This window comes from Vollenhovia emeryi, unplaced genomic scaffold (assembly GCF_000949405.1).
Source record: "Vollenhovia emeryi isolate VEMERY1.0 unplaced genomic scaffold, V.emery_V1.0 DF939127.1, whole genome shotgun sequence".
Lineage (NCBI taxonomy): Eukaryota > Metazoa > Arthropoda > Insecta > Hymenoptera > Formicidae > Vollenhovia > Vollenhovia emeryi.
The window spans coordinates 408148-428860 of NW_011967239.1; the positions used below are offsets into that span (position 1 = coordinate 408148).

The 20713-nt window shown below is 47.4% G+C and overlaps 4 protein-coding genes across 6 annotated transcripts in view; all 4 read left to right on the plus strand.

Annotated features, from left to right (window-relative positions):
• The first annotated feature begins 4054 nt into the window (after nucleotides 1-4054).
• LOC105568737 (fidgetin-like protein 1) lies at nucleotides 4055-6677 on the plus strand. The gene is made up of 2 exons (XM_012024617.1): nucleotides 4055-4481; nucleotides 4576-6677. Exons 1-2 carry the CDS (start codon nucleotides 4297-4299, stop codon nucleotides 6359-6361), a joined length of 1971 nt encoding a protein of 656 aa, XP_011880007.1. The 5' UTR covers nucleotides 4055-4296; the 3' UTR covers nucleotides 6362-6677.
• A 245-nt stretch (nucleotides 6678-6922) lies between these two features.
• On the plus strand, nucleotides 6923-9506 carry LOC105568738 (mRNA export factor). Of its 3 annotated transcripts, none has more exons than XM_012024619.1 (7): nucleotides 6923-7060; nucleotides 7120-7426; nucleotides 7524-7697; nucleotides 8240-8311; nucleotides 8388-8669; nucleotides 8748-8942; nucleotides 9018-9506. In XM_012024619.1, exons 2-7 carry the CDS (start codon nucleotides 7169-7171, stop codon nucleotides 9102-9104), a joined length of 1068 nt encoding a protein of 355 aa, XP_011880009.1. In that variant the 5' UTR covers nucleotides 6923-7060; nucleotides 7120-7168; the 3' UTR covers nucleotides 9105-9506. The 3 variants fall into 3 exon arrangements, with proteins under 3 accessions (XP_011880009.1, XP_011880008.1, XP_011880010.1); XM_012024620.1 differs by having other exon boundaries at nucleotides 6934-7023; XM_012024618.1 differs by having other exon boundaries at nucleotides 6923-7426.
• A 565-nt stretch (nucleotides 9507-10071) lies between these two features.
• LOC105568740 (WD repeat-containing protein 19) lies at nucleotides 10072-16628 on the plus strand. Its single transcript, XM_012024621.1, has 20 exons — nucleotides 10072-10279; nucleotides 10513-10892; nucleotides 10974-11184; nucleotides 11277-11389; nucleotides 11472-11889; nucleotides 11949-12179; nucleotides 12252-12377; nucleotides 12462-12759; nucleotides 12825-13023; nucleotides 13104-13201; nucleotides 13278-13560; nucleotides 13720-13945; nucleotides 14016-14268; nucleotides 14360-14670; nucleotides 14749-14898; nucleotides 14969-15065; nucleotides 15125-15331; nucleotides 15418-15704; nucleotides 15781-15857; nucleotides 15927-16628. The coding sequence occupies exons 1-20, from the start codon at nucleotides 10265-10267 to the stop codon at nucleotides 16051-16053; spliced, it is 4107 nt and encodes a 1368-aa protein (XP_011880011.1). The 5' UTR covers nucleotides 10072-10264; the 3' UTR covers nucleotides 16054-16628.
• Nucleotides 16629-19341: 2713 nt separating this feature from the next.
• The window catches only part of LOC105568741 (membrane-associated progesterone receptor component 1), a 4900-nt gene continuing 3528 nt past the window's right edge, over nucleotides 19342-20713 (plus strand). The window contains exon 1 of the mRNA XM_012024622.1: nucleotides 19342-20074. Coding sequence (XP_011880012.1) covers nucleotides 19720-20074 — 355 coding nt within the window. The 5' untranslated portion in view covers nucleotides 19342-19719. The remainder of the gene's footprint in view (nucleotides 20075-20713) is intronic.

Below are 20713 nucleotides of genomic sequence, written 5' to 3' on the forward strand. Positions count from 1 at the left end.
TGTCATTATCCTCTTAAACGAAAGCCTCGCTGAAGATAAAGGCGGAAGTAATTTATTTATATGAAAAACACTGCATAGTTTGAAAGCACGAACAATAATTCTCTTACTTTCTTCATGCATCAAGAATTATTTTATATAAATTCAATTTTAGAATGGTGTAATTTCTTAACATGAATATAAAAAGAAATTGATGGAGAATTTAAGCTTACATTTAATTAAGTTACATATTAAGTAAAGGAACACGTCGAAAAATCCTGCAAAATACTTGCCAAGTATCAAGTGTAATAATATAGCAATAGTTTAAAATTACAAGAAAAAGTTCCTTCCCAACATCTTTCTATTTTTAGCAATATTGTTCTAATTCTCTACCAATAAATAGCATGTTTTATAGACAAGATGAATTTGTACAGACCGAGCTTCGAATGAAAAAATAGAACGTGTTGTCTCTCTACACAGCACAGTGACAAGCACATATCGCAAGGGGCCGCGCTTAATCTTACGCACGAAACTCATTTCACTCGCAATTGCATCGCTGGCACGTTACATTTTTTTCGCAGGATGTTTCACAAACTCCAGATTTTCATCTTGCAAGCGCCTTCAGGGTGTCCAGCGAAATCAATGAAAAAAAATCCCCTGACTTTTTCAGGTTCTCCAGGAGCAGGAATTAATTTTTCTCTGGCCGACGAAGTCCCTGAAATATTTTTCTCGAGAAACAAAAGCCCGGAATTTCAAAAGGTAAAAATGTAAATTAAAGCCATTATACCATCTATGTATAATACATTGCGTAATAGGAACGAACATATCATTACAAATTCGAATTATTTGTACCGTACGTAATCACATATGATGCTTTCGTTTTGCTTAACTGCAATTTGTTTGCAACTTACTAGATAGTAACTTACTTAGATAGTACTGTTTAGTAATTAATTTTTTTAAATAGTTTTGTCTCAGTTTAACACATTGAAATAAAATAACACGACGATGAAAATATAAATTACCGACCACGCTTGTAAATAAATTAATGTTTAGCAAAACAGAAAATTAGTGTACTGAGAGCCGAAAAAGTTTCTTTTCTGAAAACTTTAAATTATTCAGAAAGAATGTGAAACGACGTAAAAAAATCCAGATAATCATAAAACTTCCTGACTTTTCCCTGACATTTTCAGATTTCTAAAATTCCCTGATAATTCCCGGTTTTCCAGATTTCCCTGATCACTGGACACCCTGGCCTTTCTCAGTCGGCTCGAAGGCAATTTCGCCAGAACGGCGGTTCTCGCGGTTCTAGGATAAGCCTCTGACCAACTGATTTCAGATTTACGGCAATTTGCTAAACGTGGTAAACATGAAGTTTGAAGCACCCTGTACGTGTCCGACCGTCTTATGGTCTCCGAATACAAATGCGGTCACGACGGCGATCGGGTGTAACCCCAATGGACCGGTGCAACTATACATATACCTACTCACCCCGCAGCGGTTTCCGCGGCGATCGTTCCCGTCGTCGTTGCGATCTAGAGGCGGCGGATAGTTGTGGCCGGTGGTGCAGGGAATTCAGAAACAGCTCGGGCGCCTGTAAAAGACGTCAGAGTAAACAGGAATGCATCGGAGAGAAAATTCATCTCTAAGTGTGAAAAGCGATATACGTCGTCTGTGAAATAGAAATCCTTTTCTCCACTTTGCCCTCCTCGCACTTTATTTCTCCCGACGCTTCCTCGGTATTTTTAACGCCTTTAGGTAAACTTTACCTTCTCCCACCTTCTCGCGTCAGCGTGGTTAAATTACGCGCTGATAAAACAACTCCTCGTTTCCGTTCGCGACTGCCACCCCGATTGCCTCACGTTTGACATTTCGCCCGTCGCACATAAGTAGAAACCATCGCGAGATGTGCAAACCGGGTTCACCGCAGTTAATATGGCTTCGCCGGGGTAGCGGGGTGCATAAACGGACGTGTTATAAAGTTCATACGGTTCAAAGCTAATAATTAAATGTTTCGAAACTGACGCGCGCCGCGGGTGCTATTCTGATTCAAACTGCACGGCTCACACTGTACGAGTTATAGACGTTGTTATGAAGAGATAACTGTATACGCCAGCTGAATAGCATTATGAATCTATTATTGTTACAAGATTAGACGCGCAAACGATGTGAGTTTCCGTGGCGTTAAAAAGCTCGGAAACGTAATAACAAATTAACGAAATACAATCGAAAGCGAAGAGCGGATAATTATACAATTTTTTTAAATGTAATTGTACTCTTATGTAAGAAAAAGTAAAAGCTTCCTTTTCCTAAATATTTTCACTTTTCAAACGTGTCTTAATGTTCGACTGAACCCTTTTATCATTCTACTACGTGATAACGAATAGATGTACTAAAAGTTTGAATCCTATTAAGCTAACAAAGTTAAATCGAATTAACCTAATTTGACTGGAAAACGCAACATCAGCGTAAGGTCGCCATTAAAATTCCCGACGTACATTTCGTAAATAGATCCATCGTCTTAGCGATTTCAATTATCTAATTGCAAGCCGTAGACGATTTACATATTTTGTCTCGTTCTCGAGATATGTATATGAGGTATAAGCGCTTCTTAGGAGATCGCCGCCAAAAAGATTATAGCATACACATATCCCAGTGAGAAATGATTCGTCGATCGACGTCGAAACGACATCGACACCGTCGAATTGACGTCGATTCGACATCATTTCGACGTCGATCGACGAATCATTTCTCACTGGGATACACTCGGAAATGTCTACACGAATCCAGACTGAAAGTCGCCCAAGTTTCGTGCGTAACATACGTAGACATTGCATCGCGAAAATAATCTCAATAATCCACAAGGTATGCCGCGGAATCGTTCGAAAATTCGACCCGAAGCGCGTCTGTTCGGCGCCGCGCGCGGAAATATTAATTCAATAATCATTGTTGATACCTCGTTGGGAAACAACGATCCCTTCAAATCGCTCCGCATCGATCAAACTTTGCTGCCATCTACCGATCGGATGGGGCTAGGATTTTGGAAGTGGGAAATCTCGAGCAAGGTTAAGATTGCGATCCCTGTGCGACGTGACGCAGCGTCGACCACCAGCGACTCAGTAGTGCTGCGCGGCTCGCTTGCATGCCGTTTATATACCCCGGCTCCCCACCACCAGCGCGCCAGCCAATGAATGCGGCGCGCCGCTGCGTCGATCGCTGGTTGGTCGGCGCTTGCTTTCCGCTGGACCTTATAAGAGCGGCGCACGAGAGTTTTTCCGCAGACGGCGCCGACGACGGGAGCAGCACGGGAACAGGATCCAGTTTTGCGGTACTGTCTGGATGGGCGTTTTGGCGACGAGGTTCACTGCCCAGTGAGAAATGATGTCGAATCGACGTCAATTCGACGGTGTTGATGTCGATTCGATGTCGTTTCGACGTCGATCGACGAATCATTTCTCACTGGGTGTATTCGTGAACGCAGCAGTGTGGACTACGAGATGAAGCTTGGGAGTTACACTTTGAATTTGAGACTTGATGCGTAATAATATTAACAATGCTGCGCGTCCCGGCAAATGCATTTGTCCCTTTTCAGTTTTCGTAACTGCAAAGCAATATGAAATCTTCCGATATTTCCTGCAGCTTGAAAAAGCCTGTTATCTGGTATCTTACATGTGCAGTTCTAAAGAGAAGGAAATTTATTCTTGAAGAAGCGAACTGATCTTCGAGGACAGACGTTGTCTTTCGGTCTTTATTGAATGTAATATAGTTTCTCAGCGCAGAAATGACTCGTCGAATCGACATCGATCGACGAATAGTTTGAATATCAAATCTAACGTGACGGTAACTATCACGCATGATTTGCGATTAAATGAAAACGACGTTGGTCCTTTCGCACGCAGGGGCCCGATTCTCGAAATCATTCGAAGAAGAAACGTATACGAATATTCTGCTCTGACAGAAAAGATGCAAGTCGATTGGTTAAAGCCATGCGAATAGCCAATCAACTTGCAACTTTTCTGTGAGAGCAGAATTTTCGCATACGTTTCTTCTTCGAATAAATTCAAGAATCGAGCCCCAGGTGTAGCGTCGGAGATCGAACCTCGATTATTCACACCGGCACCCGCGCAACCAGCCAATCACAACGGCGTAGCCGAACCACGTGGTTACCGTCTTGCCGGCTACGTTACGAAGGACGTGAATAAAAGTTGTTGTCACGCGTGTTCGATCTTCGCGCCGAATACGTCTGTTAGCACGCGTTTGAGTCGCGACAGTGTCCGAAAGCTATTCCCCTCGGGTTGCGCTCACATCTTGCACGCGTCGGGCATGAATGAGGAGGCGAATTCTGCCGGTGCGAAGACGCACGTGGCGCGAGATGCGAGGGAGGAGAAAAATAACATTCTAACCGCCTACCATACCCTGAGATTCTCAAAGGAGGACAGGAGCTGCCTCGACGTCGCCGACATCGAACGCAGGTCTCTCGCTGTCAAGTACATGACCACAAAGTTGTTGTGAGTAACGTCTGTGCATGTTTGCGTATCGCGGTTTTCTGTCATGTAAAATTTATATATCGCACGCTTCTGTTTACGCCCGTGAACTACGCAGCGATTCGGAGGGTACGGCGGCGATGCTGCTCCGGAAGGGCTTCAAGGACTATCACGCTCTGACGAGCGACAGGAACGGGGTGAACAATTACTGGGGACAGATTAAATCTCAACTGGCGGACGTGAGAAACAATCCGCTCGAGTGGAGGTCGAGGTTGGACGACCAGGACGCCACGCTGAATTTTATAAAACCTCTGGCCTGCCAGGAGCTCAATACTCTACCTTGCAAAGGAAGGTCTTACAGTGACAGGGATATTGAGAAAATAATACACAGGACGAAGGATGCGCCAGGAAGAAGCAGGAAAATCTCTTTGCAAGCAGCTTTTAGCAAAGATCCCAGCCAAGCTTCACGTCGAGAGCTTTCATCGAGGTCTAACAGCGAACAGAACGTATGTACATATTTCGCAACTAGTCTCAGAAACGATAGTTCAAGTAAGCATGCGAGTCACGCCAAGCAGAATGCACCCAAAGTGCAATCGAGCGGCCAGCCCTCTTATCCGAATTTGGATAAGTTTGTGCAAAGGGTGCCTCCCAAGTTAAACATCGACACGAGTGGTAAAGCCTCGTACAGGCCGATAAATCCGCATGTTCTACAAATGAAGCCGGTTGCTACTCCACAGTCCAGCAGCAAGGACGCTAAAGCGCCCGAGATCACGCTTGACTCGTTCAGAAGCGCCAGGGACGAATTGTACATCCAGCAGATGAAGAAGAACAAGGCGGCGCCGAAGAAGACACTGGGCGGCCGAGGTGCGGCCAATTCTCAATTCGTCTGTCCGTTCAAACGCGACCAGGAGGAGTTGACGGCAAAAAACGGCAACGGAGTGCCGCAGAGCGGCAAGGCGGGCGCGGACGAGGTGGAGGACGAGAGGCTGAGGAACATCGACCCGAACATGATCGAGCTAATAAGAAGCGAGATCATGGACTCGGGTAAGACGATCACGTGGGACGACATCGCAGGGCTCGAGTACATCAAGAAGATCGTCAAGGAGGTGGTGGTGTTCCCCATGCTGCGGCCGGACATCTTCACGGGTCTCCGCCGTCCGCCCAAGGGTATCCTGTTCTTCGGCCCGCCGGGGACGGGCAAGACCCTCATCGGCAAGTGCATAGCCTCGCAGAGCAGGTCGACGTTCTTCTCCATCTCGGCGAGCTCCCTGACGTCCAAGTGGATCGGCGACGGGGAGAAGATGGTCCGCGCGCTGTTCGCGGTCGCGCGGGTCCACCAGCCGTCCGTCATCTTCATCGACGAGATCGACTCGCTGCTGACGCAGCGCTCGGAGACGGAGCACGAGTCCTCCAGGCGGCTGAAGACCGAGTTCCTGGTGCAGCTGGACGGCGCGGCGACGTCCGAGGACGATCGCATTCTGATCGTCGGCGCGACCAATCGGCCGCAAGAGCTGGACGAGGCGGCGAGGCGGCGTCTCGTCAAGAGGCTGTACGTGCCTCTGCCGGAGCTCGAGGCGCGCGAGCAGATAATAAATAACTTGCTGAGGTCGGTGCGCCACGATCTCAGCGTGGAGGACATCGCGCGGATCGCGGTCAAGTCGGCGGGCTATTCCGGCGCCGACATGACGAATCTCTGCAAGGAGGCGAGCATGGGACCGATCCGCAGCATACCCTTCAGTCAGCTCGAGGACATAAGGATGGAGGAGGTGCGGCACATCACGAATGCCGATTTCGAGCAGGCGCTCATCAACGTGCGACCCAGCGTCTCTCAGTCGGATCTCAAAATTTACATCGAGTGGGATCGCACTTACGGATCCGGCACCGCTCAGAGCTACCGGACCTAATGTAACATAATGTAAATAATTTCATTTTTCGGTGTACGAATCATCGAAAGGAGAAACTCTCTCTCTCTCGTGTCTTATATTTGTAACGTCAAGTTCTCCGACAGGTACGGGGTTTGTGCGAAGGATGAATATATTTTTATAAGAGTTTCAATTCATTTTTACATGTATCACGATTGTAATAATAAATATACGATAAATTATTATAATATTGGCTAATGGTTGTCGAAACAAACGATCTTTTTGCAGTCCAGTTGTGCCTTAAAACGCTGCATTATGTAATTTTAGAAACGGAACATAAATGTAGTATTGTTATATTATAAAGTAATGTAAATATACTTCAAGTAAATGATAAGTTTTTCGAATTGATCGCGGAATAGAGAATTTCTAGGGACTCGTGGACATCCCTGGTCCGCAGCCAATCGTTGATTGACATTCGAAAATCTGGCTGCCCTCCGACTTAGTTTCCTGTCTCAGTATTCCGCATTCCTTGCCGTATTACGACGCGTGCGCGCGCGAAGCTACGGCAGCGACATCCAGCGGCGCCGAAATGCACATCCGGCCGGGCGCTTTTGTGTGAAGTCTATCGCCACGCTGAGGTGTTCTCTTCAAGTTTCGTCGGCGTTTTTCGTGCGGCTTCAATTCTCCCCGGGCACGTGGATGATGTAGGGAGTCCGCTCTCTGCGTGACGTTAACTGCAGGGTAAACAATCTCGCGCGAGTCACCGGAGCACGTACGGCACTGGTTATCTCTCCCCGCAGAAATTACTGAGCGGCGACCGAGAAACGCGTGGGACCCGGTCGAGGAACGATGTTCAATCAGAGCAACGCGCTGAGGACGGGCACGTCCAACGCGTCGAATCCGATGCAGGACTTCGAGGTTGTCTCGCCGCCCGACGACTCCATCTCCAGCCTGGCGTTCAGCCCGGCGTCCATACCGCAGAATTTCTTAGTGGCCGGCTCCTGGGACAGCAACGTTCGCTGCTGGGAGGTGGAGCAGTCCGGCAAGACGGTGCCCAAATCCATGCAGAGTATGACAGCGCCGGTCCTGGACGTGTGCTGGAGCGACGTAAGTCCCTCGGTTCTTAATTATTGTATATGAGATACGTGCCGCTGAATAAACGGCGTTGGAGATTGCAATAATGTCACCGCGCGACAATCCTTAGGATGGGACCAAAGTGTTTATGGCGGGCTGCGACAAGACGGCAAAGTGCTGGGACCTGGCTACAAATCAGAGCGTACAAGTGGCAGCGCACGACGCGCCGATCAAAACCTGCCACTGGATTAAGGCGTCCACGTATTCTTGCCTCATGACTGGCTCCTGGGATAAAACGCTAAGGGTTCATATTCATTTGCAATCTTATCTTTGGATTTAAAACTCTGCTACAGTTATATTTAATAAAGTCAGAGGCGAGAAATCGCTCGCTGCGAATTTTTACGTTACAAATATTTTTCAAATAAATAGATATTTGGACGTAAGAACACTTTGGATTGCATTAACACTTATAAAATTGTCCGAAAACTAGTCTTTTCCTTTAATAGTCAATAAAGAACCGTGAATTAACAAAGGAAAGGGATAGTTTTTGAGACAATATTTTAAGTGTGTTAAAGCGATGCAAAGTATTTGTTCATCTAAGTATCTTTTCGCTTGAAAATGTAACGCGAGATTTCTCAGAGTCGTTTTTCACTTCTTCGACGCGACTTCATTTAAATAAAGACAACTGCAGCAGGCACCAACCTTAATGTTCTATTTTATATATAAAATTGGTCAAATGCTGTCGCGCTCTCTACTAGTCCGTTTTTTTAGACAGTTTGTAATTATTGTCGTCAAAATGTTTTTCTAACGTGTCTGAAATTTTCACTAAAAATACGAAATTTACAGTTTTGGGATCTGCGCAGTCCCAAGCCAGCAATGACTATCAATCTGCCTGAAAGATGCTATTGCGCCGATGTTGTAAGTGCGAGTATAAAATAAAACACATCGTGCTGGCGTACAGTATCGTTATATGCATTAATGATATCAATCCTAGGATTATCCCATGGCGGTTGTGGGGACAGCCGGACGCGGCTTGATAGTCTACCAACTGGAGGGCAGCCCGCGCGAGTACAAGCCCGTCGAGCTGAGCCTAAAGTATCAGTATCGTTGCGTGGCGATTTTCAGGGATAAGAAGAAAGTGCCGACCGGTTTTGCGATCGGCAGCACGGAGGGACGCGTTGCGATTCATCATCTGAATCTCAGCACGAAGGAGAACTTTACGTTCAAGTGCCACAGGACCAACGGCACGCCTAACGGATACCAAGATATCTACGCGGTTTGTGCAACTTGAATAAGAAATCAGATTACGTCCTTGATCTCCTCAGGCGCAATAACTCGTCAATTCTCGGAACAGGTGAACGATATAGCATTCCATCCAGTACATGGCACCGTGGTGACCGTGGGCGGCGATGGTACCTTCGGTTTTTGGGACAAGGACGCACGCACCAAGCTCAAGTCCTCCGAAACGATGGAGCAGCCCATCACGCGTTGCTGTTTCAATCACAATGGGCAGATATTCGCGTACGCCGTCTCTTACGACTGGTCCAAGGTATCCGACGTCGTTCGAAGCGACGTGATCATGAAATTGTCTGTATGTGATGTTATCGACTTACTAATGTTTCAGGGTCACGAGTACTACAATCCGGCGAAGAAAAATCAGATCTTCCTGAGACCGTGTTACGATGAACTGAAACCGAAGGCTACACCCTAAGCTAAGGAAACAACGCTGGGACGTCGCTAGTGGATCAACTTGCGAATCCTCAGATGTAATTACGAAGAGAGTTCGCGTACTTTCGGTCGACGAAAAACCATGCTAGCGACACTTTTTTTTACTTAAAACTGTTGATATGTGTGTATATTCAAATACAGTTAAAACATAACTATCGACTTTTTGTATGTACAAATTATAACTTGTAGGATTAGTACTGCGAGGCATGTTTCCGGTAATTTTATTCGCGTGTGATTAATATTTATCTCTTCACGTGAGTCCGCAACATTGAATTCCGAGATATTGACAGGTGATTGACTGCCGCGATTACTCGCAAAATGAGCTAATATTCAAATAAAAGGATCATTTCTACTAAATATATATTTTTTGATGAAATTGCACGTACACGCCTTGTCTTTTGTGTTCGACATTCTCGATATCGTTTCCCCTCTACAGTCGAGTGGTGCATCACGTCTGAAGTGATCAGCAGCAAGATATCTAAGCAGTCTTTTAAAAGATCACTCGTTTCGGAACCAAGTTTCGAACCTTATGGAAATTCGAAAAAATTCTAGCTGATACAATTTATTTGTTACGAGGCCGAGTGTGAATTATCCTTCATACTCGGTCAACTGGTCGATTATATTGTCGCTATAATATGTATATGTATACTGTTTATGTTTTCTCATTGTAAGCGGATCTCTCAGCCATGTTTCTTGACCGACACGGTCAAATATAGTTTTCGCGCAGGAAAATGTTTTCATTAACTTTTACGCTCAAAATAATGCCAGGATAAGTTGCGGACCGCATAGCAGAACATTTTCATACTTAAAACACTCGGGCCAGAAGTCTAGTGAAAAAGATATTGGTATTTGAAATGACTTTAGGATCCAATTAACCTCAAAAGGGTTCCCCCTATTTATCCATCGTTTTGTATTAGTAGTTTCCCCTGTCGACGTACAGATGGCGGGTCACGCGCAAATCGATCGCGAAAGCCCCACAAAGGTAAACAATATGGCCGACATAGGAGATGTGTCGGTACGCGAAAGCGACACTGCTTAATAAATCAATATTTAAGCTATGCGCGTCGTAATGCCGTATAGATATATCATTTAAATGCGCGTACTGACCGATTTCCCCGTCAGCGACAATTTCTCCGCGCTACGATGTCGTCGGAGAAGGTAGGTTATGTTAGCGTCGACCGCCGTACTCTGTCACGGGATTGTTTAATGGGAAAAAGTCAAGCTTAACGATATAGAGAGCGAAGAATACGTTTCACCTCGACCGTCAGATCTGTGATTCATTCATCTCGTTCGATGAGAATCAGCCACGCGGCCGATCTTGCGCCAGGTTTTCCCTCCACTTTTGCACACGCAAGGGAACGTTTGTTTAATTCTTTTGCGCTCAACGGCAGGTCCTGTATCGACTAGACCAACCCCATGGCAGCGGTAACGTCTACATCGCTTGGCGACCCGGTAACAGCACGCATCTGGCCACAACGGGCTACGACTCCACCGTTGCCATTTTCGACAGGCAGGGCGACATTCAGGAGCGGATACCAATCTCCGGGCTGTGCACGGGCTTCGGGTGGGACTCGGACGGGGATCTGTTGGCAATAATATCGCAGAACTCGTCGACCATAATTCTATGGGACGCCACGACCGGGAAGAAGTCCCAGATAGACGCGGGCGTGAGGGACGGGCTCACCTGCATGATGTGGGCGAAGAAGAGCTGTCTGCTGGCGGTGGGGACGCAGAAGGGAAATCTGGTGCTCTACGATCACATAAATGCCAAGTGCGATATCGACCAAATGTATCACATAGTATCTAGAACGCTGTAAAGTTATTCTCCATTTAATTGCTCCACGTTGCGCAGGCGGATACCTATTTTGGGGAAGCACAGGAAGCGCATTCTATGCGGCGCGTGGTCGGCGGACGGTCTTCTCGCGTTGGCGAGCGAGGACAAGGTCTTGACTATCAGCACGAGCGAAGGAGACACCCGCCGAGAGATAACACTTCAAGGCGATCCGTCTCATATACAGTTCAGCGAGATGAAAATGGACCACAGACTAGGCGGTGAAAACACGGTATGATGTCTCACCGAGAAGCTCGCGGTAAAACACATTTACATAATATTCGCGTAACGCTGTTGCTCTCATGTGTGCAAAAATGTATTCAGGTATCCCTCATCGTCAGCAAGACGACGTTGTTCTTGTACAACATTCTGGATCCGGAAAATCCGATTGAATTGGCCTTCCAGAAACGTTACGGATTAATCGTAACTTATAAGTGGTAATTACCTGCTAGTATAATACGCTGATCCAATTGTTCCGCGCTGTACCGACAGCGATACGCATCTATTTCTGTCTTACAGGTACGGCGACGGTTACATACTGGTAGGATTCGAGGCTGGTTTCTTTATCGCGATATCGACGCACATAAAGGAGGTCGGGCAGGAATTATTTCAAGTCAAGAACCACAGAGACTCCCTGACGGACGTCGCGTTGAGCCAAGCGGTCGGAAAAGTGGCTACTTGCGGCGACGGTACGCTGAAAGTGCACAGTCTGCAGAATCTCGAGGAAACCGAGACGTTGATCACGGTGACCAACGAGAGTGGAGTCAGCAGTATCGAATGGTCGACGGACGGGACGATGCTGGCGGTTGTGACTTACCTCGGCAACATATTAATTTATCTGATAGAGATTCCGAAATTAACCAGCGTCTGCGGCAACAGAATAGCGTTGCTGACGAGCCTGATGGAAGTGACTATACACCTCTATACGTTGGACAAGGTACCTTTGACGACGCGAGATGACAAAGCGGACTCTTTCACCAGTGTACGTATTTTCAGGACAAACCGAGCCCGCAAATAATCAACACCATAATAGAACCGGCGATATTAGCAGTGGGTCCGGTACATTTAGCAGTAGGACTAAACAACAGAGCGCTCTTCTGGGATTTGTCTACGAGCCATTACGACACTATACATTTCGAGAGGGATTATTTGGCTACGATAGACAGTATACGCTTGAATGAGACGTATGTGTCGGCGCTATTTGACGGGAAACTGCAGTTACACTCGGTAATTACGAGCTTCGAACTAATAGTAAGAATCGTGGAAGACACGCGCTTGCTAATTTTACTTGGTGTGCAGATCAAATCCGAGCAGGCTCTGATAAACAGCGGGAAGGACACGAAGATGTTTCCAGAGTCCAATTCTTCACACAGTAGAATCACGTGTCACGCTCTTTGCTCCGACTTCCTGGTTTGTGGTAATGACGTAAGTCAGCTCATCATCCTGAGATAATTTCGGGCAGTGTTGTCAATTTGAAAGTCTGAAGATGCGCCTGTTCCAAATTTCTAGATGGGTTACATTACGTATTTTTGCTTGGAGACATTTCATCAGTGTACCGAATTTTCACATAACAATGGGATAAAGGAATTATACTTGGACGCGAATGGAGCGCAATTGTGCTTCGTTGACAGTAAGTCGGACGTTTACGTGTTTGATCCGATAAACGAAGCGGCCATTGCCGTGCCTGATTGTCCTGATAACATTGACGGTATTCTCTGGGATCAGAACATATTTGAACGTGCTACATTTGCAGTGTACAATAAAAGCGTTATTGTAACATACATCTTTGTAAAATACTTCGTTGAAGGCAAGTGAGACCTGAATGAGTTACGCGTTATCACCGCGAGATCTCACGTGTTGCATTGTGAACAGGTACCAAAGTAATAAAAATAAGTACAACCAAGTTGCCATCGGACTCAGTGCCTTTACTAATGTACTCTGGCGAAGTAACGCTGAGCACAATGGGTAGTAAAATAATACAATTAACACTAACGTCCCACGAAGAAGTAGGGAACATCGTGGAATCGAAAAAAATCCGTGAGATTTTGGATAATCAGATTTTGTGCAGACGGTAAGATTTATGTCATTCAATTTGTAAATAGAAAAACGTGCACAGAGTATTTGAAAGAACGTTTTTTAATTATCTGTTAGGTTCCAACAAGCATGGAGTAGCTGCGAAAAATTGAACAACAGGGATGCATGGCTGAAGCTGGGACAAAGCGCCATTGCAAATTTAAACGTCGAGTTTGGTAAGCATGTCTCATCATTTTTATACATATTGTTACGACATTAAAATACGTTATATAAAATTTAATTTACACGCAGCTATTCGCGTTTATCGACAAATGGAGGATGCCGCAATGGTGTGGACGTTACAGAATATGGAAAATATAGATGAACTGGCTTTGTTGTGCGGCCACGCGTGTATATTACTAGGAAATTACAACGAAGCCGAAAAGTATTTTCTGCAATCTTCCGAGCCCGTGCAGGCCTTGTATCTGAGGAGAGATTTAATGCAGTGGGAACAAGCGTTGAGTTTGGCGCAAAAGTTAAAACCCGACGAGATCCCTTTCATCGCCAGAGAGTACGCCCAACAATTGGAGTTCACGTAAGATTTTCTTTATTAAAATCCTACCAAGTATTTTAATATATTCAATATAAACAAATCAGATTTCATATGATGATAATATAACACAACGATAAAATAGTATCCCAGCATTTTTAACAAAATATTTTATAAAAATACAACAATCTTCTTTGTGAACAGGGGAAACTATCCAAAAGCCTTAACAAATTACGAACGCGGTCTAGTTGATTACAATACGTCCGCTTTGGCTACGCAGAATCCTCACCATCGAACGCAATGTTTAGCAGGAATAGCGAGAATGTCTATAAGATGCGGCGACAGCAGAAAAGGCGTCGGGATAGCCATGGATAACGACAGTCCGAGGCTATTACGGAAAGAATGCGCGGAGATTTTAGAATCGATGAAGGTATATACTCACTTTTCTTTCTAAACCTCCAAGGTTTAGTTGTGTTGCATAAATATTTGTGTATCTCCAGCAATTTAGCGAAGCTGCGCAGTTATACGAAAAGGCCGAGTATTTCGACAAGGCAGCGTCGGCGTACATAAAATTGAAAAATTGGCACAAAGTGGGGCAGCTTCTACCGCAAATATCGTCTGCGAAAATTAACATACAGTATGCTAAAGCCAAAGAGTCCGAGGGTAAATATGAGGAAGCTGCCAAAGCGTATGAAACCGCCAAGGATTACGATAACATAATCAGAATTAATCTGGACCATTTAAATAATCCCGGTAAGTGTATTTTCCCTCGCATTTTGTTATCCCCACAGCATGATATGTGTACTAATAATGATACGCTTGACTAAATTATTTTGTTCCACAGCTCGTAGCGTGGAAATTGTTCAACAAACTAAAAGCATAGAAGGTGCAAAAATGGTTGCAAAATATTTCCAGAAGATGAATGACTATAATTCGGCTATCAAATTTCTGATTCTATCAAATTGCCACGACGAGGCCTTTCAATTGGCCAATCAGCACGGCAAAATGGAACTGTACGGGGAAATCTTGGTGAACACAATCGACGACACCAATGTCCGTAGGGAAGATTTCAGAAGTCTCGCGATGCACTTTGAATCTCAGAAAAACAATCTCTTAGCTGGAAAATACTATTTCCACGCTAAGGAATATCAGAAGGTGAATTTGCAATTTCTTTGCAATCTGAAGTTTGATCGTGCAAAGAGTACCGGTGTTTTACCGGGCTGCTATTTTTAGGCTCTACGACATTTGTTGAAAGCTGTGCAACTGGTCCCGGACGACGATAGAGCGATTACCTACGCCATAGATGCCGTCGCATCTTCCAAGGATGACAAATTAGCTAATCAATTGATAGATTTCTTATTAGGCAGCGATGGCTTACCGAAGGTTACTATTATGCTTACATATAGACATTGTTTAAAAAGAAAGATTCTAGCGTGTTCGTATTCTCTGTTAGGATCCGAAATATCTGTTCCGATTGTACATGGCTAGGAAGCAGTACAAGGAAGCGGCTAAGACGGCGATCATAATTGCAAACGAGGAGCAAGTTAATGGTACGTATTTATGCCCGCGTCAAAAAAACGCATCACGCGACGGGTCTCTTTTCTTTCAGGAAACTACAGAAACGCTCACGACGTCCTGTTCGGTATGTACCAAGAACTCAAGAGAAATAAGATCACCATACCGTTGGAGATGCAGACCAATTTGAGACTCCTGCATTCCTACATCTTGGTGAGGCTGCACGTGAAGAGAAGCGATCATTTACGAGGCGCCCGGATGCTTATAAGGGTAGCCAACAGCATATCGAAATTTCCCTCACGTTAGTAACGACGAGAGCCGTTCTGTGCGGCGATTGACGCGAAAGAGATTAACGCCCGGCTTACAACGATACATTTCGCGTTTCAGATATCGTGCCGATATTAACTTCGACCGTAATAGAATGCCATAGGGCGGGCCTGAAGAACGCGGCATTCAATTTCGCCGCAATGCTGATGCGCCCCGAGTATCGGGGACAGGTCGACGCCAAGTACAGCAAGAAGATCGAGGCGATCGTGCGGAAACCACCGAGAACGAAGGACATCGAGAACGAGGACGAGCCTCTCACCCCGTGCCCGTACTGCAAGAGCAGAGTCCCCGAGACTGAAGTGACCTGTGATAAGTGTAAAAACACCATACCCTTTTGCATCGCGACGGTAAGGCCCTTTAATCGGCGCACGCTCACGAGTAGAGCGCGCCAGCCACGTTCTCCCGGTTCTATTGTGCTTACAGGGACGACATATCGTGGAGGACGAGTTCACAGTGTGCCCCCAGTGCGACTTCCCGGCCATCAGAAGTGAATTTCTAAGGTAAATATCGCACGACGAGTGCAAACGTTAACTTGGACTGTCCGTTACACTACAATTTGTTCACGCCAGAATCGTGGAGTCTGAGGAGACCTGTCCGATGTGCTCGGAGAGAGTCAATCCAGAGACCGTGTCGTCCATCACCGACATCCGTCCGTACCTCGACTATCAGGAGGAGAAGGCAATTATAAAGGCCTGAGAGATTATGAACAATTTAAACGTGTCACGTGTTTGTTAATGTAGGTGTAGCGAGGACTCCTTAGGGATACAGATATCTGTGCTGCACGAATCAGAGGTGCCTTGTTACTTATCGCGAGCCCCGGGCGAACGAGGTAGCGCCGGTGCCTTTAACTTCAAACGATAGCGATAGTAAATAGGATATTACGATTGACTCGGGAGCGACAAAGCGTCAGTATTTCTCGATGCAACAGTGCCGTCCATTTCAAGTACAATTTATCTAAGTACAAGTAGATTATGTTTACAGATATATATATAATGGGTGCGTTCGGGAGCTCACTATCAGTGCCACTTACAATTAGCGCTGAAGACCTTATTCTATCTTTGCTGCTAATTATGCGTCGAAGAAAGATTTAACGATGCTTTCAGCGCTAAGTGGTGCCGATAGTGAGCTGCCGAACGCAGCCTATATGTATAAAAAGATTCAGTGTCATTTGCTACGCGAGGTGCGTTTTATTATGTAGACGATTGCCATATATGTGAAATAAAACGATTGATTCGGACGCATGGTATGTGCAACAAATCTGCATAACAAAATATTGAGCAGTAATGGTTTTTTTTTTCAGATACTTTGGAACGAGGCATTTAAATTTGTATCCAAAGTACATTCTCCATCATTATTGACTTCCTCTTGATCATAGATTAAAAACTAATTAAGCTAAAAACAAATTAAGTTCTTCACGGGACGATGGATCTGTTTTTTTTTGTAGCTGCGTTATTTTTCCTGAAACAGGAGGGAAGGCGTTTCGCTGCAAGGAACAAACTAAACTTTCTTTTTGCGAATAAGTTAGACAGAGATACTCGGTTCAGCTCTACCTCTCTGTCTATATCTTACGACCGACGCCTCCCTACGGATGTCGCAGTCTAGTATATAAGTCTATGAAGTATATAAGTCTATGGAGTAAACGAGGATCCCTTCGCAATCGTAATAGCGTGCGCCCGGTCCCGTGACCGTCATAATTGCGGCGGAGCTAACTTAATCGCGACGGAGAATGCCCGTGTGTATGTACGTGCGTACATATACATACGCGCGCGCTGCAAGTGCACGCAGCGTATTTACAACGCGCGTCGCGTATCTGGAACACGTGACTTCGCATAGCATGACTCTGAAGAACGCGCATAATTACATAGGTTTTTTTTCCTCTTGGCAAATCGCCGGGACGGGCGATACCGCGATACCGCGAGGTGGGAAACATGATCCGCGCGATCCTCTTATTTTCGTTGCGAGATTCCGCGAATCTCAACGGGGCGAGCGACAATCTCTCCCGGGCTCGTAATCTTTCTTTCGTCTCGTGACATAACTGTTTTTCGCTCGACGGGGCGAGAGGGAGAGGAAGCGCAAACGGTACATTCTAACTTCGCGGAAGAGCAAATGGACGCGAATGCGAATGTACGTTTCGTGCGTACGCGATTGATGCGAGTCCGCGCAGAGTCGAATGGATCGGCGAAGCGCCAGGACAGACGAATGAGCCCGGGGCGGCAGAAATACGTCGCGGCACCGACGACCCCTGAAAAGGCCGAGTCGCGTTGCCGGGAAGAGCTCGTCATTGAGTCTCCGGGTCGCGATCCACGTGTACATTGACACCGGTTACGTCAAATATCACGCGAGGATGCAAAGTCTCCATTTCTTGCTTAGACATCCTCGTCGTTACCGGCGATATTATTAACGCGACGCAATTAACCGCGCTGATACTCGCGGAGCTCCGATTCGGGTGGGAATTGCACGATTTCGAGAGAGATGAGGGCAGACGGAGAGGAGGAATCGAATTAGGGCTGGCAAAGTACTCTGGGGAAAGAAAAAGACAGCAACCCATTTTGGGGCCCACAATTAGTAATCGAATCATTTGGATTGTTCGTAACTCTACTCCGGGAAAATGTTTGCGATACGTTTGCGACGCGAGAAATCGTGCCGGAGAATACCGGGGATCTGCTTCAATTTGAGCGGCGCAACTTGGATCGATGGTGGCTCAAAAAGGAGAGTTCGAAAAACACAAAGGAAAGACGTCCATCAGCGATCCATTGAGAGATCTCTAATGGCTATGTATCCGATTTGACACCGTGAAGAGAGACCTCCATTTTATGGATATCTGTCCCCATGGTGAAAGTCAGCTAGACATCTATTTTAGATCCACTGAACCTCCATAGCTCCCCACGGAGCTGGACATCCACATGTCTAGCTCTATGGTGGTAGATGGATCTCGAAACCTCGCATCGGATCGTCTCTACTGATGATCTGCGTAACATCTAGTGGACATCTTTAAAGACGTCTAAAAGAGGTCTAATGGACGCACGCAAAGCGGAACTACGGATGTTTAGCGGCCTTTTGTTGGCCTAATATGACACTGGACATTCCAAATCTCCACGAACGTCTAATGGACATCCATTCGAGGTTTTAGCTCTATGTGGGACTATTGTCGCGTACTGATAACGACATACTTAATTAGCAAGGCGGTGAAATGCAACTAGTTCGTCGACAAGACAATGTGCAAACTTAATTTGAAAATTGAGACGGGGAAACTTATAGCGTTTTCGATTTTCTGACTCGACCCGACCCAGAGTCAGAAAAGTTTCATCAAAAGCAAGATTTGAATCGCAATTTCTGCAAAAATCTTACTTTTAATCAAACTTTTCTGACTCGGAGTCGGGTCGAGTCAGCAAATCGAAAACGCTATTATAGTCAACCCAACTGGCTAGTTATTTAATTAGTTTATTACACGTTTCAACCCCGTTCTTTCGGGTCCTTTTCGAGTGATACTGCAAATCAACAGCGTCAATTAATTATTCGAAAACTAGCCGACCAATTTCTACGAAGGCCGAGCGTTGTCGCGCACGGACAGCGGCAAACTTAATTAACAAAGCGGCGCCGCGGCGAGGCGCAACAATAAATTAATTGATCGACGAAACAGTTGATAAACTTGAAAGCTGGCCGGCCAATATTTCGCGAAAACCGAGCGTCGTCGCGCCCAATCGGGCGGCGACACGCTTTTTCGCTCGCCCCACCCCTCGCCGCGGGGGGACGCGGGGACGCGTACGGCCCTGCGGCGGCACCACCGCGGTGCGGCCACGTAGAACGGCGGCTCTTCCGAATTTCGTCCCTCTTCTGCGCCGGGCGTACGGACCGTCGGAGGGAAAAGGGTCGGAGTCGGGGGGGCGCGACTGCGGGAAGGGCAGAGGGAAAAGAAGAGGGGGGGGGGGGCTACGCAACGCGCACCGGTACGCATCGTTGCTCGGTGTGGCGCGATTATCGTCGCGCGCGTCGAGTCGTCGTCAGTGTCGTCACGCGTCGGCGAGCGGCGCCTAGTCGGCGATTATCAGTCCGCGTTCCCCGCCTCGCTGTAGTCGCTGTTTCTCTCGCCCGCGCGCTCTCTCTCTCTCTTTCTCGCAGCGAGTTCTCCGCCGCAGCTCAGAGTCCGTGGGTCTCCGCGAGTCGCGTACGCGTCGGCAGGCACGCGCCGCGCAGAGGCATATACGCGTCATTCGCGCGCGCACATCGCGACAGGAATTCGGAAGCGCGTACGCCGTTACGCTTCCTCTAACCCAGTCCCCCGGCGCGTTCGTAACCTCTCGTCTTCCTCGGCGAGACACTCCTCGCCTGCCCGGGTAGACGGGTCGGTTGACTCTGGTCAAGATGGCCGAGAAGAGCGGTTCGCCGGCCGCCGCGGCTCAGGAACAGCAACAGCAGCAGCAGCAGCAGCAGCAACCGCAACCGCAGTTCCTGTCCAGCTTCGTCGGCGAGATCGTCAAGAGCCCGGTGAACCTCGCCCTTGTGGGCGTCATCGCCATCCTCGTCTACAAGATCGTCAAGGGCCGCACGCGGCCCGAGGAGCCCGTGCAGGAGGTGAAGAAGCTGCCCAAGCTGCGCCGCGACTTCGCGATCGAGGAGCTGCCCAAGTACGACGGCAAGGGCCCGGACGGCCGGATACTCGTCGCCGTCAACGGCAGCGTCTACGACGTCACCAGAGGCGCCAAGTTCTACGGCCCTGGTGAGTCGACGGCATCGCCGATCAATTCTCTCCCTCGCCGGCCCGATCTCCGTCGCGCGATCGGGCGATTGTGGGCGATTGTTTTTCTATTTCCTTCCTCTGCGCTCCTCGTCCCCCCCCCTTCCCCGCCGTGGCCCTCGCGATTTACTTCTCCGTCTCTTTCTGTGCCCCTCCCTCCGCTCTCTATCGGTCTATCTTTTTTTCCGTCTCTTCCTCCTCCTGCTCCTCCTCCTCCTCCACCCCTCCTCCTCCTACTCCTCTTGCGGGGCACCGCGAGTCTCATTAAGTCGGGCTCGTTTTTATTAGCTCGCGGCCCCGAAGCCCCCGAAGGAGTGCCCGCGATGATATCACGCGCCACGCGCGCAAAAATAAAATTGCGAAAGTCGCCGTCATGCTCAATTGTACCTCGTTCACTTGCGCCGGCGATACCGCGCCGGCGATAGCGGTTTATCGCGCTCTTCCCCGCGTGACGTGCGCCACGGGTGCCACGAGAGAGGGTCCCCCCCCCCCGCGTCTAAATACGCGGAGCCGCGCCGAAGCCCTTGTACGGTCGGCGAAACTCCAGAAGCCTCGGGATTGTTTTGTCGGGGATCGATAAGCCCCCGGCCGAGCGGAGCGATAACGTTATGAATAGATTAA

Coding starts and splice junctions, on each gene's coding strand:
- LOC105568737 (XM_012024617.1), top strand. CDS start 4,297: ATGAATGAGGAGGCGAATTCTGCCGGTGCGAAGACGCACGTGGCGCGA. Junction 4,482..4,575: donor TACATGACCACAAAGTTGTT/GTGAGTAACGTC, acceptor TGAACTACGCAG/CGATTCGGAGGGTACGGCGG.
- LOC105568738 (XM_012024618.1), top strand. CDS start 7,169: ATGTTCAATCAGAGCAACGCGCTGAGGACGGGCACGTCCAACGCGTCG. Junction 8,312..8,387: donor GATGCTATTGCGCCGATGTT/GTAAGTGCGAGT, acceptor TATCAATCCTAG/GATTATCCCATGGCGGTTGT. Junction 8,943..9,017: donor TCTCTTACGACTGGTCCAAG/GTATCCGACGTC, acceptor CTAATGTTTCAG/GGTCACGAGTACTACAATCC.
- LOC105568740 (XM_012024621.1), top strand. Junction 12,180..12,251: donor GGAAACTGCAGTTACACTCG/GTAATTACGAGC, acceptor CTTGGTGTGCAG/ATCAAATCCGAGCAGGCTCT. Junction 15,066..15,124: donor AAACGAGGAGCAAGTTAATG/GTACGTATTTAT, acceptor CTTTTCTTTCAG/GAAACTACAGAAACGCTCAC.